General features: G+C 34.2%; 1 protein-coding gene and 1 pseudogene across 1 annotated transcript; both read left to right on the plus strand.

The window, feature by feature from the left end:
- The first annotated feature begins 2160 nt into the window (after window positions 1-2160).
- LOC143569622 (SNW/SKI-interacting protein A-like) lies at window positions 2161-5510 on the plus strand. The gene is made up of 2 exons (XM_077055494.1): window positions 2161-2317; window positions 3620-5510. The coding sequence occupies exon 2, from the start codon at window positions 3632-3634 to the stop codon at window positions 5483-5485; it is 1854 nt and encodes a 617-aa protein (XP_076911609.1). The 5' UTR covers window positions 2161-2317; window positions 3620-3631; the 3' UTR covers window positions 5486-5510.
- Window positions 5511-16137: 10627 nt separating this feature from the next.
- Window positions 16138-16809, plus strand: LOC143569594 (mitochondrial import inner membrane translocase subunit TIM17-2 pseudogene; annotated as a pseudogene).
- Window positions 16810-18137: the final 1328 nt, after the last annotated feature.

The following is an 18137-nucleotide window of genomic DNA, read 5'->3' on the forward strand; positions in this document are numbered from 1 at the left end:
TTGTCCAAATTGTGCCTCGTAATGAAGGTCATGATGACGATAAATATTATTATTAGAATTAAAATAATATAAGAGTATTGAGTCAAGCCAACCTGTGTAAAAAAGGAGTCCATCACTGTGCATGTTGTTACTTCTAACTCCAGTTTTTAGTCTTCTGAGTTGATGTTAAACACAAAGTCTGCTTGTGAACCAACTAAGCAAATGGTGGACTTGCCCCCGATGAATATAATTATATAAATATTCATTTTTACGTCATGATCAATGCACTGCTTAACTTTATGAAAACAAATCTCTCATGTAATGGGACTTTATCGATTAATTTTTTTTCCTTTTAAGATTATAGCACTGCTAATATGGTATTTGGTTGTTTTTCCATTTAAATGTGTAGCTAAACGTTTGTAAATTGTAAATATAGGTAAAATATTCAAATATATATGTATGTATTTATTATTATAAGTGTTATGTGATCCGTCCAAATACTTGAAAATTGTTTTGAGATGTTATAGATAGGGGTGAATTGAACCACAATAATTTTTGGCTCCATGCTATCAAATGATTTTTATTTATATATTCTAACTTTTAATTACGTATTAATTGATCCTCTTATTTTTAAACATAATTAATGATGTTAAGTTTAATTTGTTTGTACTCAGACCCGTATAGGCACGGGTTTATAACCTAGTATATTATATATACACAACTCCTAAAATCTTTCTAAATATATATATTTTCTGCATTGGTTATATTCTTGATATATAAGCTAATTTTAAGCTTACATTGTGTTAGATGAAGATGAAATGCGGGCTATATTCGAGGCGTGGATGATTAAATATGAGAAAACGTACAAGAGCGTTGAAGAGAAGGAGAAGAGGTTTCGGATTTTTAAAATACGTCATAGAGAGATAGAAAACAACAAAAACGTCAACGTTGGCTCGAAGGATGTACACAACCAGTTCTCGGATCTAATCTGTCTCGAAAGGGATCCGTTAACCGGCCAGGTTAGTTGTTCTGTTACTAAATCATTATCTGAATTTCGCAAATTTTTACATGATTTAATTGCTTATATGATTTTATAATACATGATATTTTTATTGTAAAGTTTTTAATAAATCATAATATCATATACACCTTTTGATATGTTTTAGGCCTACAAGAATATTAGCATGTAATTAGACCAGTGTGAGATCTTGTGATAAAAACCGGTTTGGTTTTATATATTTCTAAAAACCGAGTAAACGGTAATATAAGCCGAACCGAACTTATTGATTTTCATTTTTAATATTTTCTTAGTAATTCAGAAGAATTCAATATATATTTCGTTCAAATATTTTATCCCAATTCCCAAATATATAATAATCAACTAGTTGTTAATTAGGAAAATAATTTCGGACAAAATTCATCATTTTGGGCTAGTTTTGTTTTTCCCCCCTCAAATGACACAATCGGTAAAACCGAAACCATAACTGAACTGAACCTAAATTAAAAACCGAAAAAAGAAACCAAAAAAGTTTCAAAATTTCAATTTCTAGTTCAGTTTTAGCTCAAAATCAGCACAAACCGAGCCTTACACACCCTAGTAAAAATAAAAGGCAGAGATAAAATAGATTAAAAAAACTTAGGGGTGTGCATGGCGTGGTTGCTTGCAGTTTTGTGCTAAAACCAAACCAAAAACCGTAACTTCAGTTTTTGGTTTTTGAAATCGTTTAGTTTAATTTTTTTTCTGTTTTTCTCATCTAAGCTAGAAAATTTTAGGGGAAAAAAAGTTATACTGGAAATAATAAATTAAGATATAAATAATTTTGTTGATTATTAACTAACTGACTATTATACATTTGGCAAAATATATTTGAGTTACATATTTATTAAATTCTTGTAAATTACTAAAATTAAAAATTCAAAAATTCGGTTTGATTTTTTCGCTTTTTAATATAATTTATTATATATAAAACCGAAACCTAATCATAAGTTCCGTATTTGCAAAACCATAAAACTAAACCTTCTGGTTTTTGTTTGGATATTTCAGTTTTCTCATTCTGAATAAGTTTTTCGGTTTCTTCCGCACCCCTAATAAATCTAACTATTTATTTAAAAAATAAAATACAAACAAAATATCCAAAAACATATTAAACGGATAGCCGCCTCCACCAAAACTAGATATAAACATATAAAACGCATCATCCCCAATTCTCCATCCAAACCAAACCCTAGAATTGCAAACGGATCCAAAATCCACTCAAATCATAACCCATACTCAATTCAATACCCATCGATTATTAATCGTTCATCACTTTCTCGATCTACACCGTATAAACCCCAGGTTCGCCGACTATTTTCTCCGTCTAATCGTTATTATATGCTGCATCTGATCTGTTATATGTTTGTGTATGTATATGTTTAGTAAAACCCTTGATTGTTTGATGATAAAGGTTATTAATTGTTAGGACATCTGATTAGTTTCATGATTCTTGACCTAATTTTGATGGATGTTGGTTTATTGAGTGTTTGTGATCTAGTAAGCCTAGTGAAGCCCTAGCTATAGAATTAAAAGTTAGTTAATTATATATTGATAAAGGTTGATATATTGAATTGAACCCTATTTGATGCTTGATACATCTAAAAGATTGTTTTTTTTTCATAGAATGGTTAGTCTTGAAAGTTGAAACAATTAGTACACTGTACATTTAAAGATATAATGCTTTGAGTTGGAAACATGTTTTTTTAAGTAGGATTCATGGCATTTATATTACATTAGTTTCAAGCTGCAAATAATATGCTCTGGTTTTTTATTTAAGTTTTTCAATTTCTGTGGTGCTGTACTGTGTAATAAAGTGTACTGGTTTGGCTGATGTATGCACTTGAATACAAGTTACTTAGTTTTATTGTTGTTTCTGTTTTTAGTGATTCGTTAGATTTATTGTTTGCTCCATGTCAAAACAAAATTGGAAGTTTGTTGTTTAAAAAGAAAATCTTTTTTCAGAAAAGGGCCTCACATTTTACTTCTATTTAGGCCTTCAAAATGTTGAGCTGGCCCTGATCTGGTGAGTATATTGGTGAAGTTAATTTGGTTTATGATTTTTCTAGTTTCTATTTGAATTAGCTGGTTTAATAAGTTGCCTGTTTATTACAAATGTATTTGCTGAATTGCTTCTGTAGTTTGTTGTGTATTAGCTGCATTTGTTAGATGATGGTATTATCTTGAATATGTTTTGATTATATTTATGCATGCTATATCCTTTTCTTGTTGTTTGAGCTGCTGTTCGGGTTGTTTTGAGTCTAGGTAGTTAAAGGTTCAAGGTGCATGCCTGGTCCAAGTCTTTTTTGGCTATTTTAGATTTGTTTTTGGCTGGTTCAGGCATTTGAAGCTAGTTTTGGTAGGTTTGTTTTCGGTTCAGGCGCTTTATTTACTTTGTTGCACTTAAAGCTCCTAGGCACGCACATCTTGAGCTTTTATAAATAGTTTTGAGTTAGGTGGTGTTGTTCTGTTGATACATTGTACCTTTGTTTAAGCTGTTCATATTAATCATCTATAGTTTTGACTCGTTTGACTTGTATAAACTCACTAGCACATATATTACAAAGATCTGTTTTGACTTATTTGTTGTTTGTTTTTTTTTTGCAGGCGTTTGTAACAATGGCAGCACTGAAGGAGATATTGCCACCAGCCAAATCATCCGCTGCTACATTCTATGATCATTCAAGCGATCCGTGGTTCAAGCAAAGATACTCTGCCTCAACAGAAGAAGAAACCGCCACTGTTGTTAAAACCAACCCTATCCCAATATATAACACACCGGAAAGATTGAAATATCGTCCGTCAAAACCACAAGATTTCGGTGATGGCGGAGCGTTTCCCGAGATTCACTATGCACAATATCCGCTTGATATGGGTAGGAAAAGAGAGTCTAATTCTGGCCCAAAAACATTACCCGTTACTGTCGATGACAAGGGTAATCTGACGTTCGATGCTATCGTGAAGCAAAATGAAAATTCTAGAAAGATTGTGTATTCGCAGCATAGAGATATTATTCCCAAGATTTTGAAAGACGACGAAGAAGGACATGAAGAAGACGACGAGAAACAGCAAGAAATTGAAAAGGTTACTTTACAAACTAAAGAAGCTCTCGAGAAGATCGTGAACGTGCGGTTAAGCGCAGCGCAACCGAAAAACGTTCAAACGCAGTCGCAAGATTCGAAATTTATTAAGTACAAACCGTCACAACAATCGGCTGCTTTTAACTCGGGTGCAAAGGAAAGAGTCATCAGGATGGTGGAAATGCCAGTTGACCCGTTAGATCCACCAAAGTTTAAACACAAGCGGGTCCCGAAAGCGAACGGGTCACCCCCTGTTCCCGTCATGCACTCTCCACCACGACCCGTGACGGTTAAAGACCAGCAAGATTGGAAAATTCCACCGTGTATTTCTAACTGGAAAAACCCGAAAGGGTACACAATCCCGCTTGATAAACGTTTAGCAGCCGACGGTAGAGGACTTCAAGAGGTTCAGATTAATGATAACTTTGCAAAGCTTTCAGAAGCTTTATATGTAGCGGAACAACAGGCTCGTGAAGCGGTTTCGATGAGGTCGAAAGTCCAGAAAGAAATGATGATGAAAGAAAAAGAACGAAAAGAGCAAGAGCTACGTGCGTTGGCCCAAAAAGCCCGGTCCGAAAGAACCGGTACCGGGGCCCCTGTCACTGGTCCGGGCTCGTTTGAACCCGATATGAGTATGATGGATACTGATGAGCCGATGAGACCCGAACACGAACATAAACATAAACGCGGGCTTGATCGTGAAAGAGACCGTGACCGAGACCAGCCGAGAGAAACGAAAGAGCAGAGAGAAGAACGGATCCAAAGAGAGAAAATTCGTGAAGAAAGACGTAGAGAACGCGAGAGAGAAAGACGGTTGGAAGCTAAAGATGCAGCCATGGGAAAAAAGAGCAAGATCACACGAGACCGTGACCGTGACATTAGTGAAAAAGTGGCTCTCGGTATGGCTTCAGCCGGGTCGGGCCGTGGTGGTGAGGTCATGTATGACCAGCGGTTGTTCAACCAAGAAAAGGGAATGGACTCGGGTTTTGTCACCGATGATCAGTACAATATATACGATAAAGGCTTGTTCACCGCACAACCGACTTTATCTACTCTATACAGGCCAAAGAAAGATGCTGACGATGAGATGTACGGTGGTGCTGACGAGCAGCTTGACAAGATTAGGAAGACGGACCGGTTCAAGCCCGATAAGGGGTTCTCGGGTGCGGGTGAGAAGAGCGGGCCGAGAGGTGGGCCGGTTGAGTTTGAGAAGGATGCGGCTGAAGATGCAGATCCGTTTGGTCTGGACCAGTTTTTGACCGAGGTTAAGGGCGGTAAGAAACCGCTTGATAAGATTGGGAGTGGTGGGACCATGAGGGCTAGCGGCGGTGGATCGCGAGAAGGATATGATGGGTCGGGTAGGTCTCGTATTGGGTTCGAAAAGGGGCGTTGATCGAGCCGTGGTGTGCTGGCTCGGTTTCTATCGGAGTTGCTTACATTCATAAATGTTTTTTTTTTTAAGTATTTTGAGTTTGTATTAAACTGGATGTTTGTTTTATTACTCAAAAAACTATGGATGCTACTTTGCTAGTTTGTTTCATCTGTGTTATCTTGTTATTATTAAGACAGAATTACAAATTTTGTCCTTTAAAAAAAGCCAAAAACCGGTTCGTGTCCTTTTCTAAGTTTCCTTGCAGGCGGTGTCCTTTAAACTTTTTTTTTCTACACGTTATGTCCTTTACGCTAACTGGGTTAGAAAAACTCAGTTAAATGCCCTCACGTGAGACGCATGTGAGGGCATTTTTGTCTTTTTGCCTACCCTTCTTCTTCTTCTTCTTCAGATATGAACACCTCTAAATAAACCCAGATTCCGGTCAAACTCGCCAAGGGATCACCACCGCCACCATAGCTCCGCCACCAGCCACCGCCGGAGAACCCATAAACCCAGATTCCGGTCAAACTCGCCGGAGAAGACACAAACCCATCTCCGGAGAAGACACAAACCCAGATTCCACTCTTTATCCCCATCTCTTTCTCTCATCTCTCTTTCTCTCATCCCCATCTCTTCCAGATCCAACATCAGGGCAGCCACAAAACCACAAAACCTAATTAACCTACAACAACAATTCAACATAATCGAAGCAGCCACTTGCACACCATACCACCAAACAACCATAATAACACCATCGCACTTAATATCTAAAATTAGTGTTCTAAATAGCTTATTAGGTATGAAATTAGGGTTTCCGACGGACAACAACCACATCGCCGTTAAGATCTAAAATAAGGGTTTCCGGCGGAACACTAATCGAGGTCTTGGTACACTTACCGTCCCTTTATTCATTTGGTCACTAGTCCGATTGGACTTCTAATCATCGTCTAATGCTTCAATCACCACCAATCGCTACAAAGGGAGCTTCTTTTGGTCGCCGGAAACGAGAAGGCTTGTACCCTCTACTGTCGTCGCAAACAAGCAACCTCGTGATGCCCAAACCATGTTAGTATACACCGGTTTTGTGGCTGCCCTGATGGTGGTGGTGTTAGTAACGGTGGCAGGTGGAGGTCATGGTGGCTAGGAGAGAGAGAGATGAGAGAAAGAGATGGGGATAAAGAGTGGAGGTCATGGGAATACCGTAATTGTTACCGGATCTGTGTGTTAATAGATACAGAAGAAGAAGAAGAAGAAGAAGGGTAGGCAAAAAGACAAAAATGCCCTCACATGCGTCTCACGTGAGGGCATTTAACTGAGTTTTTCTAACCCAGTTAGCGTAAAGGACATAACGTGTAGAAAAAAAAAGTTTAAAGGACACCGCCTGCAAGGAAAGGACACGAACCGTAATTTGGCTTTTTTTAAAGGACAAAATTTGTAATTGGGTCTATTATTAAAGATATAACCTGTAATGTGAGCTTTAGTGATATCGTATTATTTAAATTTTAAAAACTTTATAATATACATTCTAGTTTTAATTTGTTAAAAGTGTTTGTGGCCATGTTTTGACAAGAGAGTAAATAGTGAATATCCCACTAACATAAATGTTTATGAATGAGACGTGTTCATGTTCGTTTATTTGATTGAATGAAAAAATAAAGTTGTTTATCTTCGTTCTTTATTAAATAAGTGAACTGTGGTTTTCGTCCGAGTGGTTTCATTTCACTTACAATTAAACCCGAATTCATTACCTCTGTTAAGTTTGGTCGTTAAACATATCAACGCGCCTCTCACTTGAGGGGCAGTTTTGTTCTTTTTTTTCCCCTCTAAATACAACCCAGCCCCAGCCCCAGCCCCAGCCCCAGCCCCAAATAACGTCTAGAAGAGTTGGAGAGCATATATGTATGAAAGTAAAAAATAAATAAACAAAAAGAATTAGAAATTAATATTGTAGAGGCATTAATTGTTTCAATAAAATTTTGCTACATGTAACGGTATAAAAGCTGGTTGCTATTTAATATACTGAGCTCCTTTAAGTTATACTAATAATTAAAGAGTCTTAAATGACCTAATCAAAGTCAGACTCGATAACTAGACGAACTTTATTTGAGGCTCGGCTGGAGCTTGCAAAAGCTCCGCTTGTCGAGTTGTTTCGAGCTTTCTATCAATTCAATCTAGAGTAGCTTGCGAATATTTGGCTCGTTACGGTATATTAAATTATGTTAAAAAAGAATTAATAATAATAATAATAATAATAAAAGACACTCTACGTCTGCACGTCATATATATACTGTAGCTCTCGATCCTCAATTATTCTGTGGCTATTAAACTTGACAATTGCCCACAATTTAAACCTATTTTTTTCAAAAAATACACGACTCTAAATCCACAACGAAAGTCAATAATGAGCAACATTTATTACTATATCTTTAGCATGACAACTGTCTTATAAACCATCCAGTAAGTAGATACGACGATACATAAATACAAATCGACCCATAAAAAAATACAACAAAAGAAAGAACCACACAAAATCATTTGTAGTAATTCATTTGTAGTTTATATGAATCACTAACGTCTCTCATTGAGACTCGTAGACACAGATTCCCAATGATGGATTATCCATAAACGAGTTTGTCATTGCTGAAACGTCTTCGCACTTTATCATTTCATGTCATATTATATAAAAATGGTCAATAGTATATGATTTGCTTACTATTGCTTATAAATATCCTCTCACATTGATGTATAGCAATCAACATATAGAATATATATGTATAGTATTGATTTAATATTAATAGAAGAGAGAAAACAATTGAATTGTGTGATTAAATAACGAGTTAAAATCATATATGTCCGGTTAAACACTTTGATTTGGTTTGATTTTAATCATATAGAACGGGCCCCAAGTTATTAATAATATAAGTTATGTGAATAGACCGTAATCCTATCTCCACAAAATAGCTGGAGTATCTTTAGGGAAATCATCATGAACCAACCAATAACATAGAAATTTAATAATACAATAGTAACTTTTTTTTCTTCCAAAAGGTAACAACCAACTTTTAATAATTTAGTATAGGGTGAGGAACATAAATATATAATAATAATAATAATAATAATAATAATAATAATAATAATCACGAAAATAAGTACGTTTTATTTTTGAAAATTTAGATATTAATAATCCAAACTATTATCTATGACTACCATTAATCCCAACTAGCAATCTAGCATTTAACAATCTTAACTTTCAATTTTATCTATACTATATATAATATAGGAGTGAGAGACCTCTTAAATTTTAAGAGGTACCATTTTTGTTGCATATTTTACAAGTAACAATGCATAGAATTTTAAGAATGTAGGGTAATATAGTCTTTGCTCATTCAATAATGGTCCTTCAACTTCAATCAATTTTAGTTAATTTAATAAATAGTTACACATTTTCCCCTCTTTATAAACCAACTACCCTCCACGACTTTTTAACAGTCATAACTTTTTCACCCGTTAATATTTATTCTAAAAAAGTACATAAAAAGAGCATTTTATTCTCTTTAATTTGAGTATGATATTGTTATAGTTTATTAATTAAAAAAACTAGCATGTTATGTGATTACCAGTTATTACCGACAACGGGTTTGGCAAGTTCGGCTAATGGTGTCGGAACGGGTTAAGGTTGGGACAAGTTTAATACAAAAAAAGGTTAAGTTAGTTCTTGTCGGGATGGGTTTAGAATAAAAGGGGCCATGCCAAAACGGGTTAGAACATTTTTGGTTGGCACAAGTTCGTCAAAATGAATCGGGTTAAAAAGTAGTTTATTTGAAATTACTATACATTTCATCTTTGTTTCTTGATTGTCGCCAGCAATCACTCTAGCCACATATGACAATGTTTATACATATCGATTTGCTTGCGTCTAGGCATTGTGTGGCGTGTTTACTGGCACCGGTTGGCGGTTACACGTTCGATGCCAAGTTAAATGCATACCACCGTGGAGTTATACACATATCATTGCTAGGTTACAAATGTTCTAACATCGGTTGCGTTTGCACGTCCACCGCTGCATCACGCGGGCACCTGGCTAGTTATAACTAACAGTCTCAGTTTAACATATTGTTAACTTTGTTAGTTTTTTTTTTAATTCGAAGTGTTTGAAATGACCAAAGTACCCTTCCCTTTTACTCAAAATTTTCAAATCATGTTCAACATGGAAAATTGAATTTTCCCTTTTTTTTTTTTGCTAACTATGACTGGTTTTTTTTGGAGATCAAATGAAGATTTTATTTTGATATCTTGAAATTGAATTTTGTAAAAGAAAGTGGGTCAGATTGCCAGATATTGTATTTTTAAAAAATTATACATATCATAAAAAAGAAAAGTATTGGTATCAAGGCACAATCTTAGGAAAATAACTCCTTAAGTTGTTGATCGTGTAAAGAGTTATTTCTTTCCGTAATTAGTGGAATTTTTATTAAATATCATAGATTGTATTATTCATTTAAAATCTAATCTATATGTAATATATGGTGATGTTTAAGTTTTGACTTATAATATATATAATAAATTCAGAAAGTTATTACATTGTAATATTCTATATTTCTATGCACTTGAAAGTTATCAATATGTTAATTTCTTTACTATTAATGTTCTTAATATAATTAAAACATAGTAAGTATTATAATTTGTAAAGAATAGTTTAACAAGATTAAATAGTTAGTTACAAATTTGAAGAAATACAAAGATTATAACTTCTTTCAATGTAACAATAACCTATAGTAATCTTATAAAAAAGACCATAAAAATAAGTAATTATTTATTTTATTTAATCTTATAAAAAAGACCATAAAAATAAGTAATTAAAAGTATAAGATTTACCTTATTATTAGATGCGATTTGGTACATCTAGAATATACGTAAATGTGCAATAAAAAAACTTTAAAGCTAATTTTTTTAGAAGTGTTCAATAGTGTTATGGTAGTTTTTAAACTTAAAATTGATTTAACAATGGTTATCATCATAGTTTTAAGAAATAGCTTCCTAACTACCTTTTGGCAACCATAACTACCATGGAAAACAATGGTTATCATCATGGTTTTAAGAAATTAGTGAACACCAACATGTAGAAGATTCAAAAAGAAACATACACACATAGGATAACAAGCATACATATTTTTTTTAACATGCAAAATTTATGAACCTACTAAGATATAAATAATATAAGTTCGTTCTTTCATTTTAACCCTATACATCGGATAACCATCATTTTTACTCTAATGGATTGAGATGGGTAATTACTTTTTTCATTTTATGTCGCCAATATAATGAAAATAATCAAGATAGTATCATAGGAAAAATTATGATAACATCCATAATTTCAGTGGATCTATTCTTTACGCTTAGAGCATCTCCAACAGAGGGTTTGTACCCCTCGTCTGGATAGCGTGGCAAGTAACAAGCGGACCGGTAGCAGCCTGTGGGCCCCACTCTAACACACACATATATTTATATATTTTTTTAATTAATAGGGTTTTGTTTTGTTGTATAAGAAATTGGTTGCGTTTTAAAAGAGTTTGAATTCTGATAAACCATATTGTTGATGTGAGCTTTATGGAATGTAACATTGGAGATCCTCTTAAATATGAAAATGATTCATATTAATAAACTTTAACAACCAAGACCTACACAAAATTACACAACAATTTAACCCAAAAACAAAACCAAAACTTCATAACATACTCAAAAACTTTTAAAAAAAAAGAAGAAAAAGAAGAAGAAGAAAACACATAATTAAAGATATTAAACTACAATCAAAACATCTTTTGCTGCTTCAACTCCTTATAAAAATTCTTAATAAACTCCTCAGCCTTCATATCCACTTGCAAACTCTCCTCCTCCATGTAATTCTCCGGGAAAGGCGAATCCGAAACTCGCAACTGCCGTACATTCCCATTCTCCCCAAACCCTAATACCGTCAACGGAGACTTCTCCGGCTCCATATCATACTCATAACTATTCAAAACATCAAACACTTTCCTAACCTCATGAACACTCAACTCATAGCCTTTATGTGACCTCAAATTACCACGGTTGTTTTTTCTTTTCAAGTTAAAAACCGGAGTGTTACTACAACTGAATTGGTACTCTAGTGGATGAATGAAGTTGGTTTTGGTGGCGTTGGGGCGACAAGTGAGTGTTTGGTGGTCGAAAAGTAGGGTTCCGATGGCTTTTCCCACGAGTTTGGTGGATCTTTTGAGCATCATGTGTAGTGCAAACCATGGGATGTTTTTAGATAACCTTTTTTTGAGTATGTAGAGGATTGCTCTTATGATTCCACAAAGCTTCTTGGTTGTCAATGATGTTTGTTGTTGTTGTTGTCCTATGATCTCCATATTATTATTATTTTGGTATAGAGAGATGTATGGTAGGAAATAATTAGAGATGTGTAATTATAGGTGTATCATGTATGTGTATATATATATAGGGAATATGAGGTGAAAAGAAACTGGTAGAAATAGTTAATATAGTTGATATGAATTATAAATGCTAACATTATTTTGGACAAGTAAAAAAACGTAGCCTAATCGCCTCTTAAAATATATAAACAGTTTAATACTTAATAAGATTTCGGATTTGACAATGCAATGAGATTAGTGTTTAGATAAAGCTATATATTGTATTTATCACAAAGCAATAATAACAAATATTAAAGGTGGTGTGCCTATATTGATAGGATGGGGTGAACTTTAAAAAAAGAAAGTAAATATGATATTAATTATGAGCGATTTGTAAGAAATTTTGAAATCGAGTTCATGAAATATTGACACAAACTCTCAACAAAAAAATATTTAATATTTTTGAAACATTAAGCATGTAATTATATAAACTAGTTGACAAAAGTAATTAAATAAATGCGACTTTAGTAGTCTCTTTAGCCTTAGGTTTCCTTTGGGCGCGAAATAGGAAGAACAAGGAATCAATTACGTGGAAGAACTAAGAAGTGGCGGGCTTTTGTGCTATAAGGCGGTTTTGTACGGATTTAGTTTGGGATGTGTTTTGTTTTTCGGATTTTACTTGTTATATTGATGTTTTAGGTGGATGTTCTTCACGGATTTTGCAGTTTGCAAACATCTTGCTACCCTGTTTCGGTGGTCTAATATATCTTTTATTGTTCGTTCAAAAATAAAATAAAATTATTTTAGATCTTACTGATAGCTATGTTATTTATACATTTTGTTGTCTTTTAACGACATATATACGTATGTTTCTTTCATTGTACATTTGTACATGGTTACTTTATATATAATTTACAAGTAATTATGTAGATATTTGTTATGACTTAGCCTACCAATAATATTGGTCATAGTAAGATTAACCAATAATGGTACATGTACAAATTTTATTTAATATAGTTTTCGACTTAGACATCTTATTATATATGTATTACTATTTTATACAACAATCTAGGTGTCCATTTGAGCACCTATCGTTTTATAACTATTACGTAGTTCTTATTTTTAAACTATAACACATGTGCAATTGTGCCTAAACTGATTTCACATATATGTATTTTGGTTCATGTAATTTTATTTTTAATTGAGAGACATGTTGATTCAAGACACATGTCGTAATTTAAAATGCATATATTTTTCTAAAAGATCACAAAACATTTATATATACTTTTTTTGTATATTTGTATGTATTATATACGTCAAACCTTTTCTCACGTATCTAATTTATTTGTTATACTTGTTATACGTGAAGTAATAATTAATAATTTATGTATTTCATAAATTAGATGTATATAATTTGATATTAGTTGTAACTAACTTATTATATTGTAGTATCATATAACTCTTATCTAAAAGCAAGTTGCTTTATATCATTTCCAAATGCTTTAAATGATATATCTATAAGAAAAGTAAGAAAAGTAAGGGTTTATAAAACCGATCATACTAAAAATAAAACTTTAGATATTGTTCGTCTTTCGGTGTTGAAAATTTACTATATATGCATGACCCACTGAACACTTATAAGAGACTTCATAGCCTCCGGGGCTAGAAAACCAATTATATCTAAAACAAAAATGTGATTAACATACGTTAATTCTCTAAATAAGATTTTTCGTGTTTAGTAATTTTGCCTGATTCTGTCTATTCATTCAACGCAACCTAATCTGCGGCAAACTCATCGGAAACTACTAACTAACAACCACAATTTTTAAAGTTACTTTTGTTGCAATAAGAATAGAAGAAACCTTTTCGAGAGTAAAAGTAGAATCACACAACTTGAATTAAATACATTAAACATCATTCTACTAACTTGTCATTTCATAATAATCACAAATGACTAATTCAAACTTTTAACAATGAAAACTAAATACTAATAATTAACTAAAATCTTGTCAACACTCGAGACACGTAAAAACTGAAATATGTATTATAGTGTATAAGCCTGAAAAACGTGAATTATGTGACGTGGAATATATTATTAGTTAATAAAAAAATTTCCAATAATCAAGGTAAATGATTGTGAAAATGTAGAGGACGTACCTAGTGAGTTAATTATTGAGAAAGTGACATATTTATTTGCTATGTACATTGCCAATTTGGTATTCTATTTCGTGTTAAAACCGATTAATATTGGCCGCTAAAATTAATTATTAAGGACAGATGTCATAGCAGGGAAAATTAATATGCATATTTAATTAAGCAATGATATTTTATATATTGTTTATAATTCCAAATGTTAATAAAATATATATTTTCGTAAACGTGTGTCCATTAGAATGATTAAGAACGTGATATAACAATCAACTATTGGTACCAGTATAGAAAAAAAAACTATTAACTGAATAAACCTATAACGAATCATAGAGAAATATTCATAGAGTTCCTATAAGACAGTACAATACAACGTGTTGTTTAAAATTTATAATGGACATATAGATATTAATGTATCATACAATTGTGAAATGAGGTGTTGACATTACATCTATAATCTCTATGAGAAGATATAAAATTGTGATATATGAGGTTTATCATAAGCTTCATAATAATCGTTGTGACCAAATGCTATCGGAACACATACACGAAAGAAGTCGCCGTGCGATGATGTTATGCCATTGGTATCTCTATAACGTGTTTATGACTTTACGTTACTGCGCCATTTTTACACATTCTTATAACACTTTTCTTAAAAAGTTTAGCAGAAGTTCGGGCTTTTTTTAAAATGGAGAAAGTGTATTATTGAAAGTATCAGCAAGAAGCTAGGAACAAGTAAACTTACACACGATCTATTACGATCACATTCGGATGAGTAATGAACGTTTTTGTGTTATGAGATTAGAGAGTGGTTTCACGAAAAGAGCAAATCAATAATAAAAATTACCCTTTTTTTTCAAGCGAATTTTTTTCGATCTGTGTTAGTTCAATCAAAATGGGTTCCAGTCGGTTCGAATTATTTATAAAAAAACCGGTTTTAATCCGAACCGGTTTTAAAAATTATTGGTTTAAAAGAAAACCCGAACTCTACAGAATATAAACTGTTAAAAAGGATTGGGCCAAGTCCTGTTCAGCCTCACTGATGTGGGCTAAAGCCCATTAAAACGAGGTAGCACAGGATGTCAGGATATGTTTATTAGGATTTAGGAGTGACCAATTCAACAAGACACATGATAACAACATTTAAACCAACTAAACTATCTTTATTTTTCAGGGTCATTAAATGGTTAAATGAGTTAACCTCTTTAAGTAGTAAGTAAATGTATAAGTGAAAGTAGAGAGTCGAAGGTGAAGATTAGTGTTGGTAAATGTCATTCTCGTAAAGTAGGCCCCATTCCATTGGGGTCACCGTCTCGGACGGTGACATCTTGTATTTGATTGGTCTAAAACTTGTCACACATATTAGGCTATGGATTTATTGACACATGAGACAATCTTTGAACTGCTTTCTCATCGTGTGACATGTGGATTAACCTTTGGTGGGATTTAAACCGGCAAGTTGAACCGCATTTGATTTGTATAATCTTTAGGTTACCGCATGCCTTCACTAACAAATTGTTGTGTAATTTTATTTACCCACAACCAAAGTCAAACACAATCTAGCTAGACTAGTTATCTATATGCAACTCTTAAACCTATTTTTTCATATTGCACATGTGCTTTATGTTTATTATGAAAAACCCGTTATTATTATTAGATACTACATAGTGTTTGGTGCCGCAATGTCCTTATTTGCCCACGTGACGGCCCAACACGTGCCACATCATCTGATTTTTTTTACTTTATTTATGTAAACTTATTGTTTTAGTTTCAGTACCGTAACAATCATAACCGAAACCAACCTAAGTATTCTGGCTTTGATCATAAGCTGATTTTTATAATGAGTTACACGAGTGTCGCCGTTGTTTTTTACATTGATAGGTGTCGATATTGTAACGAACTTAATATACCAACCAAATACACGTTAATACAGCGCTGTAACGCGACTGGTAAATTATTATTATTACAGAAATTATTATTTTAAGCTTTATCGAAAATTTTATAAAAAAACAGATGTCTTTTTACACAAGAAACACTTGCTTGACCCTCAAGTCAACTGCTTTTTATTCATATCTACACTAAACCATAAACCCTGCTAAACCCATAAACCCTAAACCACCACCACCACCACCACCATGCAGACCACACCGGAAACCACACGTGAGCCATGCCCGGACCGGATACTCGACGACGTAGGCGGCGCATTCGCCATGGGCGCCATCGGTGGCTCGGCATACCACATTATCAAAGGCATCAAAAACTCCCCAACTGGCCACCGGTTCATCGGTGGCCTAGAAGCCGTAGCAATGAACGCGCCACTTGTGGGCGGTAGTTTCGCGGTATGGGGCGGGTTATTCTCCGCATTCGATTGCACCATGGTTTACGCGCGCCAAAAGGAAGATCCATGGAATTCAATAATTGCTGGAGCAGCCACTGGTGGGCTGCTCCAGCTGTGCCACGGGCTAAGGCCCGTGGCGCGATCAGCTCTTGTTGGTGGGGTTTTATTGGCGTTAATTGAAGGCGCGGGTATTACGCTTAATAAGTTTGCTAGTGTGCAACAGCCTCAACAACAGGTTGTTATTGAAGAGGTGTCAAAACAACCTACGCCTTCGTCTTCGTCCTCGTCCTGGTTTGGGGGGTTTGTTTGGTGGGAAACAAGAGGAAGCGAAGCCGAAGGCGAAAGATAATGTGTTGGAGAGTTTTGATTCGCCGATGCCGCCAAGTTTCGAGTTTAATTGATTGAATGAATGTGTTTTGGATTTGTGTTTAGAGTTTGATATAAAAGAATAGGTATTCGCATAAGAACATATATAAGAGCTAATGTTATTTGTTTATTAATGGAATATTTAGCTATACATACATCATGCTGTTTTTGTTTTGTTTATTGAACAGAATGAGTTATAATTATTATTATTACTATAATATAATAATTGAGGACTTTGGTGCTGCTAAGTTTTGATTTGGCCACTTGACGGTAACCGATGATTTGGTTTTATGTATTTATAAAAACCGAACTAAATTCGGTTTGGTTTTGCATATAATAAAAACCAAAAAACCGAACCGAAATCCTAAATTTTTGTTTTTTTTATATTTTATATAAAGTAATTTATAAGAATTTAATAAACATGTAACTCAAATATTTTTGGTAAAATATTTAATAGTCTATTATATTATAATTAACAAAATTATTTATACCTAAATTAATTATTTTTTGAACACTTATTTTTGACCTAAAATTTTCAAGATCAAATGGCAGAAATCGAAACGAAACCAAAACAAAAATGAAAACCGAAAAACCGAACCCGAATGGTTTCAAATACTACAAAAACCAAAGTTTTCGTTTTTGGTACGGTTTTAACCAAAAACCGCACCGAACCGCACCACGCACCTATACCGGTACGGAAACGTGACGGAAACCGACTGAAAGTCATTTTTTTGTATTTTGTTTGTTTGAATCCCGATACGGTAACGAACGTAAAGGAAACCAACCGAATTCGCGTAGAGTCACAACCTCAACGCCGGCCCGGGGCTGACAACTATCGGGTTTTACCAACGCCCGAGTTTACCGACAAACGCCAACCCACTAATCCACCTAGATTTTTTATTTTTTTTCTTTTTTTAGCTCATGTACTGCAACAAACGTAACCGAAACCGACTGAATTCGTGTTAAGTTATCGCCTAATATCCAAGACTGACAACGCTTGGATTTTAACACCGAACATGTTATAAAAAAAAGAGGAAAAACGAAAACATAAAACTCAACTAACTTATCAATCAAGATAAACAAAAGTTCTAGTTGCCCAATATTATAAATATATATTTCCATCAAACCCTAAACCCTAAACCGTCACATCATCACCATCACGCCACCAGAATCTTCATGTGAAGCGAGGCGCAAGCGGATGCCAGACGGCTACTTCCGTATCGGATGCCCCGCAGGCACCATGTGCTCGGTCGCGCCACGTAGTCTTGGCGGTTCTTTCCTAGTCGCCGGTTTATTCAACCTTTTCGCTTTTTCCATGGATACCGCGCGCCAAAAATCAGATGCATGGAACTCAATCGTCGCGGGGGCCGCCACCAGCGGGCTTTTTCAGTGGCGCCAGGGGTTGCGCGAGGTTGCTTTCTCGGCTATT

Source organism: Bidens hawaiensis, unplaced genomic scaffold (genome assembly GCF_021521415.1).
Source record: "Bidens hawaiensis isolate Kalapana, Puna unplaced genomic scaffold, B.hawaiensis_p1.1 tig00024623_1, whole genome shotgun sequence".
NCBI lineage: Eukaryota > Viridiplantae > Streptophyta > Magnoliopsida > Asterales > Asteraceae > Bidens > Bidens hawaiensis.